Source organism: Chroicocephalus ridibundus, chromosome 8 (assembly GCF_963924245.1).
Source record: "Chroicocephalus ridibundus chromosome 8, bChrRid1.1, whole genome shotgun sequence".
Taxonomy (NCBI): domain Eukaryota; kingdom Metazoa; phylum Chordata; class Aves; order Charadriiformes; family Laridae; genus Chroicocephalus; species Chroicocephalus ridibundus.
In genome coordinates, this window is record NC_086291.1 from 49,164,283 (window position 1) to 49,187,652 (window position 23,370).

A 23,370-nucleotide genomic window follows, 5' to 3' on the forward strand; every position below is an offset into this window, starting at 1 on the left:
GCAAAGGACATCTTTCTATAGCTGTGACTGCAGCTCACTTTAAGTTGTCATGTACGCTATTAAGAACTATAACTACGTTTAAGTCTAGAAACATGAAAAAAATTCAATGGGTCTCTCCACATCCCACCAAATAGCTAAGTAACCTTAGCATAAATTTATGATTTGCTGCTGCAACCCAAAAATGCAAGCACAGTAAAAAAAGAAAATGTTTAGCTTAGGAGTCTCATGAATTTTTTGCAAGATAGCAACACCTCACCGACTGTGCTCATGAAAGATGATTGATTTCAAGTGGTGAAAAAAGGCAGCCAAATGCCTAATTACAACTAAAGCATTTCTTCTAAAAATGTGCCTTCTCTCTCTCTCTCTGATGACATTGAGAGATAGCAAGTAAGCACCTCTTTGCAGTGGAACGACTGAAACAGGTGCCTTAATTATTAAGTGTGCCTTATCTTTTATTTAAGAAACCTTAGAAGAAAGCTTTCCTACTCCCTTCCAAGTAAAGACAGTTTCTTACCTATCAGCAAGCCACCTACGTTTTAAAATTTATTTTTATAGGTCAGTTTAAGCTAATCCTCTCCCAAAAGTCCTCAAACCAAACCAAAGACAACAAAACCAATCTCCACACTGACAAACTTCAAAGTATTTTTGTCCTCTAGCTCTGCAACGCTATTCAGGTTCTGTTTGCTATCCTCTTAAGCATTTAAACATCCTTTTAGGAGTTATGCATAAGAAAATGAAGAAGTTTACTAGCAGTCTCACTGCAAAAAAAATAATTAAAAATTAATACATAAAAATCAACTCCATTTTCAACCTGTTGGTTATATATTCAAGGGTTATAAGCCGTTTCCTTCTTTTCCCTAAGTGTACTGTACTGGAAGTCCATTTTTAACCATTATGTTCCAAAACCTCTTTCAGAGCCAGTGCTATATACGAATACTTCATATCCATTGCTACATACCACTCCATAAATAAAATCTTAATCAGGAACTTTTCTTTCCCTGAGTCAGAATGAATCCCCGAATATTCAGTATCACCCACCATTTGCAGTCCCTGCAGAACAAGTAACATTTTACCCAAAGAATGGCTGAAGCACAGAATGCGATGGCCAAGTGAGGGAGGTTATTATCAAAAGAAGTTCGATTTGATTCTTGAAATTGAACGAGAGGGTGATGACAGTGCAGAAATAACACGGCAGCAGCTCAGGCAGACAGTCCATTAAAACGCTAAAACTAAACCTGGGCAAACAACATGAAAATTGAGGCAAACACTCGAAGGATCCTGCGCTCTCGGTGGTGTTTATAGTCAGGTGTGTGATTCAGGAACCAACCCCCACCCCCTGGAAGCACACGCGCCCTGGAAGCACAGCCCCGCCGTGCCCCCCCTGCCCCTGGGGCTCACCGGCGGCCCGCCCCGCAGGAAGCGCACCGGGCCGGGGCTCGGCGGGGCCGGGGCCCGGGCCCCCACTCACCTTGTCCGAGTCCAGGTCGGGGTCGGCCTGGCAGAGGCGGAAGAGGAAGGACTTGGGGTCCCTGCAGAGCGTCTGCCGAGTGGTCAGGAAGCAGGTGCCCCCCACGTTCAGCCGCACCCACTTGCCGGGCACCGCGCCGGGCGGCGGCGCTGAGCTGCACCGGCGGCAGGGCCCGCCCGGGCCTCCCAGGCCGAGGCCGCCGATGGGGGGAACCGGGAAATCGCAGTGGTTCTCCGCCGCCATCCTCGCCGCCGCCGGAAGGGTCCGCCCCAGCTACAGGTCCCCGGGCGCACCTCCCACCGGAAGCGTCCCGCTCCCACCCCGCTCCCTGCCCGGCGCCTGCGCCCGAGCGCTCCGGTCCGCCGGCGCGGCCTGGTCCGCCGGCGCCGTGCGCGATGAGGGGCGGCGGCGGAGCCCGAGCGGCCGGCTGCCGGCTCAGCGGGGCGGGCGAGGCAACAGCGCCCCCCGCCGGGCAGGAGGACCACCCCCCCCCACCCTCGGAAGGAAGAGGCGGAGGCCGGGCCAGGACCCTACATGCCTTTATTACAGACTACCAAGCATAAGTGAAATCCATCATCCAGTCACTAACTACACATCTACAGCACAGAGATCTGTCGAGAGGAGAATAAACAGTCATTAAATTATGAGATATGATTAAATCATCGACCAATAGAAAATTTATATAATAAAGCCAGAAAAAAGGTGTAAAATATAGTTTACAATAATTATTCACATTCAAGGCTGTACATCAATACATACAACACCATGGCCCCGAACATGAATTCAATCCAAATAATTCATATATTAGAATTTAAATAACACAGACTGAACTAGAGGCCAACAAGAGCCAGCAAATAACCTTATAAGAATAAAAATACAAAAGTGTGTATCTTATATCATTGCATTATTTGCTTCTGTTTTCACGAGTTCTTAGAAGAGGGGAGATTGTTTTGTGGTGTTGGTTGAGGGGGGCTGGGGGGGTGTCTTTGTTGGGGGTATTTTTTTTTATTTTTTTTATATTATTTTTTTTTTGCTTTTATCTGTACATCACAGTTACAGCTACAAACCAGGTAGAGAATATTACACACGTAACTGACTGCCACCAACCTGAAAACAGCTAGCATACAACTATCGAAACTGATTATGGTTCCTGGTTCCTATTTTTTTTTTCTCTTTTGTCAGATACAGTAATTGTAAGTTCTGCTACAATTTAGAACATTTGCCACATCCAATCAGAGTCAGTACATGGTCATAGGAAGCTTTGTCAAATGGCAACCATCTACATTCACTGCCATGCTGACAGACAGACCAGGTTATTGGGTGCTTAAGAACCTCTCCAATTGTTTGCTGCATAAAAGTCATATTTCTTCCAAGAAAGAGGAAACATTCTTAAATTACCAGTCTCATCTTAACTGAAAGCGTGCCATTTTGGGTCAGAGAATTACTTGTCTGTAAGCTCACTTGATCAACTGATGGACAAACTGTGTCGTGAAGCTTTGCAGGAGCACTTCCATTTGATTAATAAAACATTTGCATAAAATATTACAGGCATTCAGCAAAATTTCAGATATAAATACCACACCTATTTGTGTAATTCACCAGTAGAAAGAATGACCAGAATCCACAAATCACATCTTTAGGCAGCTATTAATACACAAGTTCCTTCCTCAGCAAGGTGTTAAAATTGAATGTTTTGTCCACAGGTCAAACGAAGTAATTGTGTTGACTTTACCAAATCATTCAAAAGAAACTGTTAAATGTGCATGTGAGAAATCCTCAGGATTCTTCAAAGCTCCAGCACAAAACGTAATGATATCAAGCACAATAAATTAAGCATCTTGAACTACAAAACTGTATTACAATTATCACGTTTTTGTTTTAACCTACAGAGTTTTTTCCAGGCTTATGTATAGCAGATACTTCACAGCTAAATCACATCAGAAGGACAAAAGTAAGTGGAGCACAGTACTATCCGATAGTTTGATGTCTTCAGCATTTAAGTGCTTCGCAAATAAGATGTTAGTAGGTAATATCAGTCTGCTCCCAGTGCCTCAACATCACATCTGAAGCAAGTCTTCCTTAATATAAATCCTTCTCAAAACTGGGCTTTAAGGCCAACGGTAATAAAACTAATCTCTCCAGTTTATCAAAGTAGTTTTAAACTTCCTGTGACTGGGCCGGACACTGAATACAACAGTGTGATTCAAAAATCCTTTCTATCAGTAGTACTTCTTCATTTCTTAAGCTCCACCCCACAGAGAACAGATGCAATAAACACCTTCCTGAAGTTTAAATCCCAAGCCAAACAAAATCACAACATTATTGACCAGATTCTTTATAACTGATTAGCAATTGTTCAAAATGCAAAAGACTTAATGAATCAATCAACAGATTGGGTTTTCAGTAGGTTTGTAATGAGGAGCCTGAAGAAGAGTCTTCAGCTGCCTAACAACCCTTCTTGTGCTTTGAAAGACCTCAGATAAAGAGTAGAGAAATTATCTGGCTTATCTGCAGCTCTGAAGAACCTCCCTTGTACAGTTCATTCCATGAACTCCTATGAACCACAGGAGTGATCTTCAGGACAAAGATCTGAAGCTACTCCACTTCAGGTATAAGCATTTAAAACAGGAACGAGCCCTTCATAGTATGCAGCACCTGCTAATACACATTTAAGCGGACAAACTGGTGAAACACACTTAAATCCACATGATTGCTTTTGTCTTGCCTCTATTCTTCTGCAATCTTTCAAAACCACAGATTTCACTTACAGTCTAAGACAGACAAATACCCCTCCCAGAAAAGTTCTAGTCCCTTCCCAACAAAGCAGCAGCTAAGGAAGACTCGATTTAGAACACTGAAGCGCTAAGGGGAGGGATACCTGTAAGAGATGCTCACAGTTTTCTAATGACGGCATTGTCGAAAGAAAAAAGGAATACTAGAATGCAGAAATCAGCCTTCCAGACAAGCTTCTCTATAGCTTACTGCTATGGAGATTTCTTTGGCTGAAAGCTTTTGGTGGGCAGGACAGAAGTCTACTGAGAGAGGATTTTCAAGGTCTGAAAAAGCACAGTAATTACTTTGTCACAGTAAAATGACTACAAGTCTAAATATTACAGAAAACATGTTTAAGCATTCCTAGATTTCCACCTAGAGAAGAAGCCAATGGAGATCACTCCATCTTCCCAATGAAGCCAAGGTGTTCACCATTAGCAGAACAACTTTGCCAGACTTCTTATGTGAGGCCAAATTTTGTCACACCAAACAGCAGTGGCATCATGAATCTCCATCACTGCCAAACTCTCCTGTATAAAGTTGGGAATACATCGACACCTCTATACCAAAGGCTAAACCCAAAAGCAGTAGGGTTGCCTCCAGTGGACCCAACATACATCTGGAATTTGACAGCCAGCGAACAAATGGACAGCACTGCAACGAACTTAAAATGCACGTCATCTTGGTTAGAATGGTAAATACAGGATTAATACAGGCACAGACAGAAAGTGTACTGTGCTACTCCAAATTTTAGTGACAAAGAGTGTACCTTGCATGTGATGAAACGTCTCATGATGCAGAGGGAATGGTGTTCTGTCTTTCTCATCTCAGCCGTTTACAGGACACCTCAGTTCCCTTAACACCAGGCACTGTAAGCCAGTGATTTACTTTTATCAAGTCTGTGTACGTGGTGGGTTAACAGAAGACTACAGGAACATACTTCCTCAAAAAGGAAAGGCAACTGCACTCTACCCTTTAAAGACCGAAAGATACTGGAAAAGCTGAACTGTCATCAAGTTCAACCACACAACACAGCTTTTAAGAGATAAGTAATAAATCTCCTTCACCCCGTACAATAACAAGACACCCAACATTCATGTGTTTTCTGAGAAATCTGATGAACCACTGCATTTAAAATACTGCTTCTAGAACAGTAGTTTTTTTCATGAGTTTTTTCAACATTGCAATGGAGCATTTCTTTCTTTGGTGGAAGGAAAAGCACATCATAGTAGGAGACCTCAAAATGCAAAGAGAGAGTATGCGCAGAAAGTGAATAAATAGGTGTGATGTTTACACTGCTTTTAAAACAAGGAAGGAATGCCTTTGTCCAGACCTCGGTCATTCCTCTCTGCAAGGTTCAGGAACACAAGCATGTTGAAAATACCATTAGGGAAGTTGTTTTTAGCACATAGAAAGTTATGTCTTTGCAACATTGTAAGAAATGTTTGACCACAAAAAAAAGCCTTAATTTGAAGGGGATAAAGGAGATCGATATGAAAAATATTTTCATTTTATAGATATGCCTTAAGTACCATATATTTTCCTTTTTGTATCAATATTTTCCTTTGAATTTTTAATGAGATTACTTTATGGAACTAATATTTCAATTGCGTAGATTTTTTTCAAAGTTGCTAAATATTTGGCCAAGGACCAAAAATAGGATTATTTGTACATCTCCTTATACAATGAAACAAAAAAAAAAGTCAAGTAATCAATTGTACAAAGCTTTCACACTTCCTTCTCTACCCAGGTAATAGGTTGGCCCCACTAAAATGCACAATACATACACACCCTGGAAAGAAAGCTTCTAGCCCTCATCTCCTGAAAAGGTGAAAAACTATTTACTACTTCAATAGTAACCTTTTCCCCCCATACTAACTAGTTAATTTTTTTAGTTAGCATTAGTTAAAAGCATGCTGGTAAGCTTATTGTCCCTTGATTAAACACACATATGATTCATATTAAAATTTAAATTGAATGTTTAAAATCTTATATGCTTCAGAAGCCAACACTTCAATTTTAGAAAACTTTTCAGTGCCATGTTCAGCATTTTACTCTCTCACAACCTGTATCACTGGAGCCTGTCTGCCAGACACATACATCTGATTCATTCACATAATTACTAAAGTACCACATAAATCCTGCAACCAGAACTATATTAGGAATTACACAAGGGTGCAACTGACCTGGCTACAAATGCCATATACCAATAAGCTGGGGGACTGTGAGGAAAGGAAGAGAAAACAAAGAGGTGGTGCTTAGGAGAGGCGTATAAAAGCTCCCTGATGAGATACAGTTTAATGATAATCTGAAAGTCACAGAAAACTCCAGCCCCATAAAATGCAAGGCTGGTACATGATTCGGCATGTGTGCGTGTGGATTGGTTTTAACTTATCTTAAAGTGAAGCTGGTAATGCAAGGTCTATTCACTAGTCTGCAGCAGAAATTGAGCTGAAGTGCACAAAAGCAAGATCTTCACTGCAATGATATGCATGTGGAAGCCTCAACAGAAGCACAAAGAGCGAGCAAAGCGACCCTGAATTCCATTAGGTTTTTGCTTCTTTTTTTCTTTCTTTAAAAAAAAAAAAAAACACAAACAGAACATTTCAGACATATGCTTCCCCTTGAGATGGTAACAGGTGGGTTGAAAAGATTCCTCTGATCGGCTGCACACGGAGTTCTAGCAGCAAGTAGGGAAACTGGGAAATTTTGGATGAGCTTTACTATTTAGCAGCATTCTGGTGGTATCTGTGCCGCCAAACTTCATGTATCTTTTTGCACCATTTATGAGCATTCCCACTCGGGTCCATCAGGTAATATGTCCTGTTTGGCTATAAGTGAACAACATTTTAATGAGTACTCCGAACAGTTTAACCAAAAAGCAATCATTATTTTGCAATCCGTTCATAAACTTTCCAAAAGTTAAATTCAATTACAATTATGTAACATTATATATTACTGAATAACCATACGTCTGGCATCTCAGTATTGTTAAGCAGTCAACTGACAATATATTGTCGGTATACTTGTGATCCACTATTTACAAAGAGGGCTGAATTTTTAAAAGTCCTACTTAAGAACTTTGTTCAAATCCCAAAATCCTCTGATAGATTATTTACACATGAATAATAAAAAAAATACACTAGTATTTTTGTGGGAAATGCATATGTCAGGTTTTTTTGTTGGTGTTTTGTTTTGGGTCTTTTTGGGGTTTGGGTTTTGCATTTTTTTGTTTTAAATTAAGACTATCAACACTTGTCTTTAGGGAACTATTTTCTCCAGAAAATATTTGTGTGGTGACAATTTACAGCAGTTGTCCAAGGACCTTAGTACAACTTACAAAGAAATTAAAGAAAGTCACTTACTGTGTGAACAAAAAATGTCTTAAAATTCTTGGCTTCTGGCCGCAACTCTAAAGACCATGGAATTTCTCCTTTTAGAACTTTGTTGACGGGATCCACATAATACAGGTGGGGCCCTTCTGTGAGCAGCAACTGGCGCCGACGTGCAAACAGTCCCTAACAAGAAAAATAGAAGCAGCAATGCAAAAAAAAGCATGAGAAAAAAAATCTAAGCATGTAGGTCTCTGCATTTAACAACAGAGGTAGAATTAAAACAGCTCAGCAATAGGATAATATGTTTGAGTTCAGGGGAGTTTTTTGTTTTCTTTTTCCTTTACTTATTTGACCTCGCTCGTTTTTTAGGGGGTTGCAGTGCATCCCTACTACATGGCAAAACACAAGTACTATTTTAAGAAAGCATCTTCAAGTTCTAACAACACAAAACATCTGGCTGTACAGAGTGAAGCAAAATCTATTTGTCAAAGATTCCAGCGCAGAAATCAATAGTCATGATTTTGTAGGGAAAATTAGGAACTAGCAGGCAGTAACTTGATGAAAGAGAACCTATGCTCCTGTTAAGCTGACACAGACTATCATTGCTCATCTGTACTACATTAAAGTTAATACTTAAAGCTGTTCTAATGTCACCTCTGCCTCTCTTAGGAGACAAGCACTAGTTAGATCCAGGAAAAACACCACAGCTAAGCAACAATATGGGCTTGTATTTTACTTTCCGATATTTGTGGCTCAATCCACATGCAGACGTGCATCAAGACAAAGCATTTTGTGGGCTATATCAGATTGGTAAGAGGAGGGGGAACAAAAACTCATTTACTACAGTCTCAAAACGAAAGCATCAATAGCACATTTACTTTCAGCCTTTTCCAAAAATCAAGACACACCACTAAATTAAGAAAGAGCAACCTATTCACGAGAACACATTACATTTTAAAAAAATAAACAAAACAACGTAGCACTTACAAATAAGTTAAACAAGGAAGCTCTAAAACAGGTTCCTTATTTATGCTGCAACTACACAAAAATGTGACAGCTGAATCTTGTTACAGGGAATTAAGAAAAGCCCTTACCTTTCTTTTGTCCACTGGACCCATTTTTAGGATTAAGTTATTTTCTACAAACTGATGCCTTAAAAAAAAAAAAAGAAAAATAACTATTACTCCAGAAGTAATTCTTCCACAGAAACAGCTTTTATTATTATTATCAAGCAATTTTTCATGTCTTTCCCTAGTGTCTCCTCTTCCACCAAAAAGTCCTGAACAACTTTACTAGATGAATTTTGGACTCTTCTTCATTCCATGCCAAAGAGTTATTTCTAAAATCTGACGGGGGAAAAAAAAAAAATCAAAAATGAGAAACTCCTTTCAAGAGTGAAGATAAATGCTATTAAGGATATGGTCTGGAGGTATTTTGGTTAGATATCGACAGAATATTATCATTCAAAAAAACCTCCCAACTTATGACAACTGTAAGAAAGAAGGAACCTTTTCTAGTTCTAGGACTCTAGAGGGAAGACTTCTCACCACTGGTATAGCGTCATTTCTGCCTGTCTTATAAACATGCTTCACAACATCATCTAGACCTTGTAAATTCTAGAAAGATAGCATTAGGTTTCACTGCTATTACTTTTAAAAATAGAAGTCAAGAAAAAGATAGTTTGCTTAAAGATATTCTGGATTCCTCACTGCTGTGCAAGTAACAGATGAGCTATATTCAAAGATCTTACCAAGGATTTCCACCAGCTTGTTTTGCCAGAAGTAACCTCTTTTCATCTTCAGAAAACTGTAAGTCCAGCTCAAACGAATTGTTGTCAAGATCATGAATATACTGTTCAATATTTCCTCCTGATGTCTGTGGTGTACTTGTCTCCGGGGCAGACAGGGAATGGGAAGAGGCAGAACCAGAAACTTGCATGCAACCAAACTGACTCAGGAGATTGTCATACTAAAGGAGGAAACAAAATGAAGTAAAGAAATTTCTTTGATTAAAAAGCTTCTTTTGCACTAACTGAGGCTTTTAATTTAAGCATGTTTATTATGCTTTTGGGGAAAAAAGACAGCCTACTCGCCATAGATTAACAGGCACTTATCCAAAAAAGTATGCTTGGTCATAAGCCAGCCAACCAGTATTTTTTCCAAACGCTCACTTTTATCAGAAAAAAAAAAAAATGCTGACTAGTTCAAATTTTAACCAGCAATTTTATATTAGATTCTTAATAATCGAGTCTTCATTAAAATATAACTTATCAGTAAATTTCAATAAAAATATTTAATATGCAATAATTATGCTTTAATGAAAGTCTCAGGCAGCATCAGAGCTGAATACAGCAATAGACAAACATACATTTCCATAACAGTCTTCATCATCCTCTGACATAGCAGGTAAATACGCTGTAAGTTTTGGGGGTGTTTGAAGATGTAGGTTCTCCCACACAATGGATTCAAAGAAGGGGTGAGCCTTAAGAGGTCCATATCCTCCCATTTCTTCACAGCCTAATCTGTTGGTAGCATCTAGAACCTGAGCAAATTACAATTAAGTTAACATGCATAAAATAATGACAAGGAAGGGGTGAGCATGATTCGCATTTGCACAGTAACATGTGAAGTCTCGAGTTGGTCTCACTGCCCTAAGCATACATATCTAGAATATAAGGAGACTCTTTATAATACAAGATGATATTTGTCAGCATGTCTTGTCAGCAACATTTTGTATTAGACCAGCTCACAGATCTAGAGAAACGAGCACTTCTTTGGGTCCACACAATGTTTTGGCTTTTCTTCATGAAGACAGAAACAAAACCAAGCAAACACACAGAAGGCCTGACGGAGCATAGCTCATTAAAGTATAGTCCAGCATCATATTCTAGTGATGCAAGAACCTGTGGAAGCTATAGTTGGTGTCAAACATCAACCTCTCAAGCACCCTAAAACTGTATAGTCCTCAGGATGTTAATGCAACCTAGACCTTACCATTCAGCAGGCACTGGCTTGGCCATAGAGCTGGCCTGGACACAGGAACACACTGCTAGGCCCTGCACAACAGTTGCGCTCATCATCCACAAACATTAGACAGTTTCCTCCTCACCCCATGCCCCACGCTAATATGCTAGACTGTGGAACTTCAAATGGCTTATACCACTCAAAATGTTCTCTGCATATTCATTTTAGTGTCACGGCTACATCTCACTGCTAAGACAGAACTATTTTTTCTTCCTATCTGTCATTCATGTGCAGAGTAATTCTTTGGCTGATATTATTGAGATACGCATTAAGTGCAAGGTAAATGCATGCTAACATGCAAGGTAAGTTGATTTACATTGGTATGAATATCTCCCTGTGATGTATAGAACACTGTTTTCAACTAAACGATACAGTATACAACTCAACAAGAAAGAATCTGAGTACTATGTAAAGCTAAGTATTTCAATCTTAACTTCTGTGTGTAATGCACAGTATTTAGAACCATTTGTTTCCATTTCGCTGAGAGACATTCCTTGTCCACGCTTTATAATTCAGATTTAAAATAATAATAATAATCTAAGTGCTGTTTAATAATGGATGTTGATTTTCAAGACACTCCTCTACACAGTTAATAGTGCTCACAGTCATTCTTATTATAAGATTTGCAATGGAGTGCACAGAAACTTTAGGAAAAAAGAACTACGTAAACTGAATGTTTCCAATGTTATCAAATCATTTAACAGCAGCAAATATTTACCAATAGCTTTTCAACAAGGTCTTTTGCCTTGGGAAAAAATTTTTCTGGAAAGTCATATTCCAACTTTATTATCTTCTGGAATATAAGATATTCATTTCTGCAAAAGAAAAATATTGGCTTTTGTTATTAGTTCTTCACAGTCTTTCACCCTAACAGCGCATAACCTGGACAAATATTAAACAGGAGATCTACAAGTAAAGTCACATTCTCATCAATCTTTCTAGGGTAAAGGCGTACACTCTTCCAAGTATCTATGATTCTCTAGGTACCAGATACTTGAATAATAACAAGGAAAGTTCAAATGACTCAATACAGAGGTGCCTCATACCCCCTTCATAGTTACCTTTATGGTATAAATTACATGTGAAATCCTAGGATAAATTAAGGAATCTCTCTCAGAAGCAGTAGCTATAGCTGTCTGATCATTTTCATGACATCAGAAAGGACAAATAAAAGCAGGCATGACATTAACACCAACACTGCACCATAAAAAGTTGTACTTCAGAACTGGTAGTGAGGTAAAAGCCAAAACCAAGTCAAATATATTTATGATCTACATGTAAAGAATTAGCTTAAATCTCTTACCCAGCTCTAAATGGAGGCAATCCAGCTACAAGCTGATATATTATACATCCCAGAGCCCAGAGGTCAGAGCTTCAAAAGAAAGGAAAAAAGACACCCACATTGCATGTTTTCCTATAAGAAGTCTTTAAACCGTAATTTAAAACATTTTTTTAAGCTTCTGCTAATTATAACATAGCACAAACACATTGGAAAAACCTGCCTAGCAAAATTTCCACACTATTTTCACTTAATTCCTTGACAGAAGAGTACAGTAGCAACAAAACTTTCAAAAAAAAGTATACAGTAACCATCCCACAACAACTGACTACATGTGCAAGACAGCTGAATTCTCAGTCAAAATAATTAATGAGTATGTAATGAGACTAAAAGAATACCTATTTTCCACTACCACAATTCAAAGATGCATCCACCATAACGCAATAAATGCTCCTTCAGAATTAAAATCCTTTCCTCTAAATATTTTATGCAAAAAAAAGTCACAATACAGCTTTTTCACTTAAAGCTTTTATGAAGACACAAACAAAAATGGTACATGGGTGAGGGAAAGTCCTAAGTTTTAGTGCGTGGGCCTGAAAGAGTATTTTCAACTTATTTTATCTTGTGGCAAACTATATGTAGATTTGATTAAAGCTTAGAAATCCTCATGGAACACTAAAATACTAACAAAGACTCAGAACTACTCAAATTAAGAGTTTTCTGTGAAGATGAAGCATTACACAACTTCTAAGAGGAGATGATAGCATGATGAAGTCTTTCCATTAGCCAAACCAGTCAAAATCTCTTTACTAGAAGTAAAAGTGGAAAATCTAGTGGTATTTCTATAATTTCAAGAAATGCTAGCACAAATTACCACAGTTATCCCTGTAAGAGATCTCTCTTCCCCATGATTTGTCAGTGATTACTTTGATTATTCTTCCATCATTGTAATAAAATAGATATACAACAGTCTGTAGGTTACCATCAAGAACCAATTTAAAGGGGGTAAGAAATTTCTCACGGATATCACTCATACAAGACAGAGAGATGAGCTTTAAACCACTGCAAACCCCAAGCAGGGCCTGGCAAAGATAACTGTAAGTTGATCTAAATACAAGTCAGGGAAAGCTGTAGCTTTTCGCCTAACTGACAGAATGCAACATTCTGCTGCTTTTACAGCAGGAATTACTGTATTAGAGCAAGCTTATATAAAAGAGAATAAAAATAATTATATTATTTGGATAATAGAAAAAGGTTTTCTGACTTATTTATGGGTAAGGGAAATCCAACTTCACATTACACACCTTCTCCTGACAACACCTACTGCTGTCTGCAGAACTCCAGAAGGTAGATGAACTGAGGAAGCCAGCACTCAAAGAAGAAGTAATACTTTTTAAGAAAAAAAAATTTTCAAACTCTCTTAAAAGACCTTTATACTCAAGCATCTTGTTTCTTTGTAATACAAAGCTTGCTTGCTTTATTTATCCCCTCCCCACCATTTGACAGTATCCTGACAGAGTCAGTGAAGTTCTGAAATACAATCGAGTCCTCACCTTTTACAGGCAGATTTCTCTGTCAGCAGCTCTGGAGAAACATACTGTGCTGTCCCTACAAATGAGTTTGCCCGCGCTGGTAATAAAAATTGAAAGAAATAAGCAAATACATACTTATGGGGAAGCCAACCTGCCCCTTCCCTCACTGCCGTGCCCGCCCCACCCCCCCAATTAAAAAAGCCCAAAGGCAATCTATTGCAAGTTATATAACACTACAAAGAACCCACACGAATTTTGTTTCTCTACCCATCCACAAAACCTTCTTGGAAGGGGCAAATCAACCTCAGTGGTGTCTATTTGGTTCAAGAAGCTAGGCATTTAGGCACTTCATTAGGTATAAAATCTACCAACACAAGCTTTCTATATTCAAGTAAAAAGTTAAGTTTATTGAATTCAGTTCAGGCTAGTGCTTTTCTCAGTCACTGTGTGCAGCATCACTGATTCACAGATTAACACTAAGCAACTAGTAACACAAGAACTCTATAACCTTCATTTGAGCAACTCTCCTAGTCACTGAGGTTAAATACATAAGCAGCGCAAAAACTTACATTTTCAGCTAAGCCACAGTAAGTCCTTGTATTCTTGTTTTGCAAATGAAAAGTAATTTGAAGTAGTTCAACTTTCCACTCTATTTGGTGATCTAGCTGGCTATACCACTACACCAAATATCACCTCTTCTGACATAATTTAAGAAGTGACAGTCAAAACTGCTTCAAGCTCTCGCAGCGATTTTGTTACATAAGAGGTAATGATATTTGAAGGATACCATTTGGTAAACAAAACATACATACATTTCAAAGGACCATTTGCTATAGTTATCTGTGGCACATGATGAAGTAATGGCATACCTTGTCTGCTATCTGCAGATAATACTTTTGCTGTTCCAAAGTCTGTAATTTGAATGTGCATATCTTCGTTTAGCAAGATGTTCTCTGGCTTAAGGTCCCTGGAAGAGGCAGATTTTTATATTTAAATAGCACACAAATTAAAGTTGCAAAACTTAGTGACTTACATACATGATGCTATCATAAATGATGCAGGTATTCTATAAACATTGTTACGTCAACTTTCCTCTAACTTGTAGCTGTCAACATGCAGACTGCTCACAGATTTTAAAAAGCCTGTTAATTAACATTTTTTCTAAAAAGACCTGAAATAATGAATAATCTCAAAACTAAGCCATTGTACGTATTAGTTGTTCAACAAAAATGAAAAAAAACAAACCCAAACAACCTTCACTCTCAAGCCTTAACTTAAATAACATCCGAGACTGACATGGCAGTAAGATCTTCTAGGCTTGTTTTAGTCAGTGCAAAATTCCAGTTAGTCAAAGAATGCCACCCCCCAGCTAAATGTCCAGAAGAGGTAAAAACCATAAAGCACCTTCACTCTTTAAGAGCAGCATATTTACACCCGTCACATACAAATCCACGTACAATCTGTATTTCCAAGGTATGGGTACCATTTGTATGGACACTGCCTCTGATTCCGAATAAAACCAGACCTCACAGTATCACACACAATATATAGCAACACAGAATTAGATGTTAAGAGGTTCATTTAGCAACAACATTAAAAAAAATAGCATTGGGCTACACTGTTATGATATTATTTACTTTGCACCAAGCTTCCTCAGTTGACAAGAAAAAGACAACGCACTTCCCTCTAAGAAGTATCTTTGGATGCTCACAAAGAAATCTAGAAGCATGGGAGCTGTTTTGGTTGACTGGTAAGAAAAATCAGTGCAATTCAAAGCTATTTCCATCAACCACCATGCGGCATTATTGTCCTCAGATTAGAGCCCCCTATTATTAAAAAACATGGGTTGTACAGTTTAAAGTCTGTGAACTAGCACAGACAGCAATTGGAATGAAGTAATTATGACACACAAGACAAAAACCTTGTTTGTTTTCCTGTAACTATTCTCAGAGAGAAGTAGAAAGTACATGACTGGAAGAGACCTTTTTAACAGTTCTGTGTGTTTTTTTTTAAGTATACAAATTGATATATATATACTGTACTCTATACACACAGTTTATATATCATATACCTGTATTGCATATTAACATTATGGATCTAGGATATATATAGATATCTACATACATTAGCTTTCCACAAAATCCACGTTTGCTACAGACTTCACAAGGAACACTTCCAGAAAAAACACCTTTGCATAATCAAATGCATGTTTATCTCAGCTTTGTATTACCTGTGAATTATTCCTTTCCCATGCAAATACTCCAGGGCTGATACAATTTCAGCGGTATAAAATCTGGTACAGGTCTCATCAAATGAGCCGATTTTACGTATATACTTTAGCAGCTCTCCGTTTTTGGCATAACTAAGCCCAAAATCTGAATGTAAGTATAGTTAAGGTCTATCACTAAACCATTCTAAAACAAAACCAAATACCACCGCACTTCATTCCAAAGACAAGAATAATACTAAAAATACATGAAGAACAGGGAAGAAGTGAAGCTGGTTAATTTGAAACTTTACATGGTAGCAACGTAAAACCATTTCTTAAATATATTAACAACCTAGGACACAGGCCCAAATTTCTTAGCATAGCAAAGACTACATAAAGGGTTAAATTTATAGTTTTTCCAGACATTCGCCTGAATAATTCATTTAAACTGTATACATAATTGCCCTCAAAGAGAACTATTTACAGTCATAACCAGAATTCAACCTAAGTTTAAAATAGCCCCATCATCTGGAAAGTTCCAAAGTCATCCCAGTGTTCAATGAACAAATTTTTACATTACAAGAGAGCCCCTGTAAGTTCTGTTGCTGCGCAGGTGTGCTATGGACGTACGCACATGCATGATATAGGGCCTGTGCACACCGCTAACACAACTACTTACTGACCCCAGAAATAGACTGATCTATCCTTTTACCCTTGACACAGCCAATTTGAAGCAGGAACTTCAGGAGGAAATTCACATCATTAACATTTTCTTCACAAGAAAAAAAAAGCCAACTGCAAACCAATGAGCTTTCAAGATGAATCCACACTTTGCAATTGCCGCTAGAGAGAGAACTTGGGAAACAGTGGCCCAAACAGAAGAGTTTCGGCTTTCTATCATTCAGACTATTCTGTAAGCACTTTTATGTAAGAAAGATTTTAATAGATCTATGGTTTAAATAAGAAACAATAGTAGTAAATATAGCTGACTACCCCTATTTTAAACACAGGAATTGTGGTGTTTTACTGTATAGATCAGAAATAAAACATTTCTAATACATTTCTCATATACCCCCCCAATTTTATTTTTTTTAATTATTTTAAACTTAGATTGTTGCAAGTTGCCCTTCAGCATTTACCAAATGGACAATACAAGTTATTGTTTTATTCATCTCCCCTGTCCCACAAGTCACCCACTGTTCTCTTTGAGGGGTCGCACTCATTCTATTTGCTTAATATCTATTACAAGAATGACCGCAAAAAATTGCATCACAAACATTAAGATATTTTAAATATCTGAAGTTACTTCCATCTTTCCTGTTACACAATGTTTCAAAGGAACCAATACTGGTGATTGTTACTTTTAAGAAAGTGTTACAGAAAGTTTTAAAACGCAAAGGATACATAGCTTTTCATCATCCTGAAAGGTGAAGTAGAGTTTCACAAAAAAAGGGTGATCCAGTCGGGACATTACATCTCTCTCTCGTGTCACATATGGCACCTTGTTTTCTTTTATGATATGACGCTTTTCTAGAATTTTAACTTTATGAAAAAAGACAGAGTGAAAACGCAGGAGGTACAACCAAATTAAGTCCATTTAAGTAATTTGCTTGGGGTTGTGGTTTTTTTTTGTTAGATAAAATTATCATAAAACCACTAATACTGTCTTTTGAACAGGTGTTTTGTACCAGAACTACACTGACATTGTATTTTTAAACAGTTTGTGCTGAAGGAGTGAATACTTACTGGCATATTCTCTAGAACTTGCCAATTCTCGAGCCAAGACGACCTGTTGCCAGAAGAGAGAAAATACATTGTAACCATTAATTAAAGACCTCAGTAACATTGGTTTTCGTCTTCCAGCAGGTATTTAGAATACTGATTCTCCAAAATAAGCTATCACAACTGCAATCAAGCAAAATATTTAAGCCTGTGTTGATATGATGCTGCCTTCACCAAGACCTCTGCAGAAATTCAGTTCAGCATCACAACGCTTATAGACCTGACTGGGTAATCACTGATTTACATTTTCTTTTTTCCAGGAGAATTCTGAAGATGATAACATAAGTCACAATAAATTGCCACATCTTTTTAAGGGGGTGGGGGGGAGGAAGCAACAAGTGCACTGAGGAATATTTATAAAAATTTGTCACAGTACTTCTTAACATAAATGGCAAATATTGAAAGATAAATGTTATCTGAAAGATCAAAACTGAGAAGTGAGACAGTTTTCAACTACTTACAGGTTGTTAGGAAAAAGATTTTAAAAAAGGGAATGAGAGATTTCCAATTAGTAGAAGCAAGGAATAAAGTTTCAGGCAAGCAGTTTTATATTTTTAAAGGAGAAAAGCTTTTGGAGGAACACAAATTAAAGTTGCCTTCAAGAAAACTTCTATAAAAGGCAATTTTTAAGACAATCTGAAAAGCCCTCTTGCATGAATCCGAGCAATAACCTCTTAACAATAGATGACTACTGTTTGTGTTTTTCTCATTTTAAGTTTATATCCATTCCAATACCTTGCTAGAATCTCAACATTATACTAACTTTTAATTTTATTTTTTTAAATCACTGCACCAGGCTTGCTTCTAATACACTTCTCATTATATTCTACCCCTTGCAAAATCAGTTATGAGTACTCCAAAATATTATTACATACACCTGATACACAATGTAACAGACTGGTGGAAATTTTGTACAAGCTGCATCTCTGCATAAGGAATTTTTGAGACCCCTCTGTGTACACAGGCAACATTATTTACAGCTGTGCAACCAAATGAGAAATGTTTGTAACTTTTCCAATTTTTGTTGCCAGGTTTCATCAACCAAGTCTACCATTAAAGCTACTAAAAGCAGGTCACTTTAAAATCAGTTGTTAAATAAATACCCAGATATATAGTACTAACTTTCTGCATTTTGGAAATTGACACCTCTACATTTTCATAAAAACAATTCAGTGCCATCAGTAAAACAAAAATCCAACAGGCAACCTCGCCTATATATCCACACACAGGGAGTCCGTAGTCAGATGGCAGTAGTGATCAACCGACACAGGTAGAAATACATCTTAGCTAATAAGTCTCATTAATTGAATTAAGCTGTATAGCTTAATTGAATTAAGCTGTATAGCTCCAAAGACTGACTCTCCTCCAGTAGAAGCAGAGAAAGAATACTGGAGAAGTAACACTGTTCTTACTTTCTTCCCTAAGCATCTGGCAGTAGCTCCTGCCACAGACAGGACCCTGCATGGAAGTTCTTACCACAAACTCCTAGCCCAGTCCTAGTCCTTTATATCATAAAATTTTAGCATAGCCCATTATGCTATCAAACTTACATTAGAAAGCATTGTCTCCTAAAAATCCAAACATCAAGTCATCAGTGTACAATGGAACTCCTGATGAGTTCAAAAGGTACTTGAAAAATCAGCACCCATATTTAGTGCAATACTTAATTTTAATAGTAAAACTTAAAACCACTATGTATCATTCATTTACCCTTCAAGTTGCTCTCTCCAGATTTAGATCTCGGCAATATTACTCGCACAACAAATTTTGAAGTTTATCTAAGATATCCGGCACTTCTTATAAAAAGTAAAGTTACCGTTGAAAAAGATCCTTCACCCAGAATTTTCCCAAATTTGAAGTCATCGGGTCGTTTCTTTCGAGGCTGTGGAGGCTGCTGTCCTGTATGTTGCTGCAAGGAATTCGAACTAGATCTTGATTCGGCTGCAGTGCCCTCCATGTTAGATCCCTGCCTGCTGCCACAGGTGGAAATGACAGATGGAGTGCTGGAATCTGCTTGGTTCCTCACCATTGATGGGGATGAACAGGAGCATAACACTACGCTAGACTGGATTGGAACAGCATCATACTGAAAAGAGAAATCAAACTGTTATTCCCATACTTTTGAATAATTACCATACACATCTGCACTCCATTTCCATACAAGCATCATACAAAGTCCTATTTGAAAGGGTTATCATTGTAACGTCTTTACAAGGGAATGTTGGCATTTATTTTGGAAATGGCAGCTCTTAATTTATTAAACAACTCTGTTTAGGTCATGCTGCACACGTACATGTAGCCATGAGTCAAAAGTCTGAACACTTTAATTCAAAAAAAATGCTGCTTATCATTAAGATACGGAATTTCATGGTATATTCTCCTACAAATAACATGATCTTCATGCTTAGACACAGAGCCATCCATCCAATCTTAACAAGTAGCAGTTTTCCTGAAACTAAAATAATTATCTAGTTACGCAATGAACACCTGTATTCACGAGCAACATTAGTTTAGAGATCCAAGTTACAATGAACCACAAAGGAACAAGTAAAGCATGAAAACTTTAGTGGAGACAAAGGATACATTCCTACATTTTTACTTGTAATCTCACTTTCTCCAATAGCATTTCTCCTTAACACACATTGGAGAAAAACAGGAAGAAAAGAGAGAACAACACACAAAAGACAGATCAGCTGGACTTTTTAATAATCATATCTAATCAAATATCTAATACTTTTTTTTGAAGAATGCTCTGGTCCATGACCTTTTAAGACAAGAGTGACTACACTATTTAAATCGTACATATGGTCACATAAAGACATCCCAATTCCAAAACAAAGAACCAGATATAGCAAGTACAAGAAGATACACTCCAAATAGTGACTCTTGTAATATACGAAGCAAATCATCTATTTGTATCCTTTAATCAATTTTTCCCAAGTAAGACCACGGAAACCTTGTCAAGCTGCTTTCCCTCCCTGTTGGTAAATACACCTCCATCAGTCTGTCAGGTGTCTGCTTCAAATGCTTTACTTGAAACGGGCCAGAAAACACAGACAATAGGAAAGCTCTGCTGAACTACTTCTGACAATAAAAACTGAAATGGTATGCAAACAGAGGGAATATTTAAGAGAATTAAAACCAAGTCTGAACATTATTTTTTAAACTCAGTATTCCAACATACGCACAGCAGAACAAAACTGTGACTTAATGAAGATCTCCTAACCTCAAAACAGATGTATTATACAACTTTGACCTAGTCTGTAACATATCTCATGTTGATAATCAAATAAACACTACTGACAAAAAGAATTTATCTCATGAATTTCAATTTGATTCAGAACAATTTTCTGCATTTCTATCAGAAACCACTTTAGAAGGGAACTGGACTTGCATTCAATCATGCATATGGGCTTAAAGCACCTACCTCCCAAATTAGCAATTACTCACTTGGCAGTGCTCTATGCATTAGGGAAAAGCAGCCCTTATTTACTGCTAAACTTCTTTCAAAAATAAGATACAATTCAGAAATACACTTTACTTGCACATTTAGTGGCATTACAGAACAATGAGACATAAACGTATTTCTAAGCGTGCAAACATATACTTTCTAAATTGTGACGAAGATAACGAGGTCAAAAAGAATACAGCTACAACTCACCGTTTTCTCCACTCTCCATAATTGATATATAAATATCAGTTCCCACAAGACTGAAAATTAACTATTATTAAACAGCTATTCTAAACAATATCTTCCAAGAAGCATAAGGGAAGATTCCCTTTCCAATCTAAGCGCAGCTTACTTGCTCTAGGATCTCTATTGCTCCTTAGGGCTTATTCCAAGAACTATGACTACATCGATGGGGCAGCAGATCAAGAGCAGGTAACAGCTTCTCTTATTAGACCTCTGTCTGAGCTTTGTGACACGGCAGAGACTGATGAGGAATCTGCCTATAATGACAGCTATTTGCTATATTTTTACAGCTTTTGTGAGGACAAACGAGGGGGGGGAGGTGAGGCTGGCAGAAGATCTGGAGACAGATGGGGGAATTTTGCTTTTCAAAAAGTTCACTAACTCGCCCGGAGAGCGGGATATGCTCCTACTCAGAATCAGTTATGCAGCATTCTTACCTTTCAAGAGAAGAAAGTGCATTGATGCTATTATTACAAAAACAGCACATATACATTAAAGTATGCATGCTATAGGTCACAGTTCCTTTCATGCCTTCTGTGCAGATATTTTAGCTGACACAGACCAGGTATTGTTTCTAACATTCTCATAGCCCAGCTGAATTACCTTTCCTTCAGACAGCTACTCAAACAGCAGCCTGTATAAGGATACACAGTAGCTAGAATTAAAACCAGATTGTACTCTTTCCTATCAAGAGTACAGCAAGGCTGACACAAGCATGACTGCTCAACAACTGAGGTGAAACCGATGTAAGAAACATCCCATTACTTGAAATATAGCAAGTAAAAAAAAAAAAACAAAACCACAACAGACTGAATATTAGGATTTAAATGATGAACTGGCTCCAGCCAGGTTATTCTAGAGCACCTAAGGGCTTACAGGTAAATAAAGCAGCAGCATTGTGGGGGGATCTGATTAGATTCTGCAGCTAGCAAGATCACCTTGAAAAAAGAAACAAGAAAAAAAAACACCACCACAAAAGCACACTGAAAGGGGGAAAAATATCTTGGATGCAGTATATTTCCTTGCACAGTATCTAAAACTAAGTCACGATGAATATCAAGTATAGAAAAGTCCTAAGGGAGGAAGAAACAGGAGTAAAGGACTTTGTAGAAAGAGAAGGTTATTTCCAGCCAAGGTATAACGTCAATTAGTCCCCTGACTTTCTCAAAGGAAAGTCAAGATTAAGAACAAGGAGGACAGAGGAAGATGCAATAGATTTAGAGTATCAGTTACCTAAGAAATGACAGAACTATGCAACTAGATATGTTGCACTTGAACATGTATAGAAAAGGTCACTCCTACACTTTTCTTTCCACACTTCACATATTCTTGTTTAGTATTTTGTGTCCTGTATTATTTACCTTCTCAGTTTTATTTTGAAAGATTAAAAAAACATATCTGCAGAGACTATACATGTACCTACATATGTGTCTCCACAATTGCCAGAGAGTACAGACTAGCTCATCCAGTCTAACCTTGTACAGCCACAAAATTAAAGATTCTTCTTCTGCTAGATACAGGCTTTTCCTAGCAGGATACAAAGTCAATCACTGAAAAATTCAAAAAGCTTCTAAACTGCATCTGCAGTTCTCAGAAGCTTGAGGATGCTCTCCTTCCAGCAACTACCAACATTTCTCAGCTGGCAAGCCAGTAAAAGCACAGACTCTCACACAGCAACAACAAACTTACCTACTGCATGTCACAGATCACCGTGGACCACACTGATAATCACTGATCTAAACATTCTGTTTCTGCTTTCAAAAACTCATCTCTAACATCACCTACTTTCCCAAGCCCAAGGGTGCTGTTTCTAATTTACTTCCATATAGAAATTGTTTCCTTCTTAGAACGACACACCATGAATTTGAAAACCTAATAGGGAAGAAAATAACAAATCTGCTCAAGGTAAGTGAATTCTAGATCAGCAGACATGCCAAAATTTTCATTAACTAATTTTTGCTAAATCACTAGAAACAGGCTTCCTTTTATTTATATGCCATGCAAATTAAGTCCTTATGTTGTTCTTTTCCCCTCTTGCCTGCAAACTGTAGAAATAAACTTTAAGAGAGGAAAACTTGAGTCAGTGCAAAAATCCCCCTAGATATCACTGCATTTCCCCTTCATACTTTCCTCCCTCCCCTTTTTATGAAAAGCCAGCGACAGCCAAAGATCCCAGCTATCTAAAAGGGCTTATACCTTTCAGAATCTTTTTTGCAATTCAGCATTTTGACAACAGCACTACCACTACAACTTTTAATATATCCAAGCACATAGTA

At 37.8% G+C, this 23,370-nt stretch overlaps 2 protein-coding genes across 4 annotated transcripts in view; both read right to left on the reverse strand.

Moving 5' to 3' along the window:
- KCTD5 (potassium channel tetramerization domain containing 5) overlaps window positions 1-1,862 on the reverse strand; it is a 37,680-nt gene extending 35,818 nt beyond the window's left edge. For both annotated transcript variants that reach the window (XM_063343781.1, XM_063343780.1), the window contains exon 1: window positions 1,469-1,862. In XM_063343781.1, the coding sequence (XP_063199851.1) occupies window positions 1,469-1,711 (243 nt within the window). In that variant the 5' untranslated portion in view covers window positions 1,712-1,862. The remainder of the gene's footprint in view (window positions 1-1,468) is intronic.
- A 129-nt stretch (window positions 1,863-1,991) lies between these two features.
- PDPK1 (3-phosphoinositide dependent protein kinase 1) overlaps window positions 1,992-23,370 on the reverse strand; it is a 31,709-nt gene continuing 10,330 nt past the window's right edge. For both annotated transcript variants that reach the window (XM_063343822.1, XM_063343821.1), the window contains exons 2-14: window positions 19,217-19,486; window positions 17,365-17,407; window positions 17,023-17,160; window positions 15,640-15,784; window positions 14,279-14,376; window positions 13,431-13,506; window positions 11,902-11,970; window positions 11,317-11,413; window positions 9,943-10,116; window positions 9,326-9,543; window positions 8,670-8,727; window positions 7,606-7,758; window positions 1,992-7,071 (exon numbers count right to left, since the gene is read on the reverse strand). In XM_063343822.1, the coding sequence (XP_063199892.1) occupies window positions 6,964-7,071; window positions 7,606-7,758; window positions 8,670-8,727; window positions 9,326-9,543; window positions 9,943-10,116; window positions 11,317-11,413; window positions 11,902-11,970; window positions 13,431-13,506; window positions 14,279-14,376; window positions 15,640-15,784; window positions 17,023-17,160; window positions 17,365-17,407; window positions 19,217-19,429 (1,590 nt within the window). In that variant the 5' untranslated portion in view covers window positions 19,430-19,486 and the 3' untranslated portion in view covers window positions 1,992-6,963. The remainder of the gene's footprint in view (window positions 7,072-7,605; window positions 7,759-8,669; window positions 8,728-9,325; window positions 9,544-9,942; window positions 10,117-11,316; window positions 11,414-11,901; window positions 11,971-13,430; window positions 13,507-14,278; window positions 14,377-15,639; window positions 15,785-17,022; window positions 17,161-17,364; window positions 17,408-19,216; window positions 19,487-23,370) is intronic.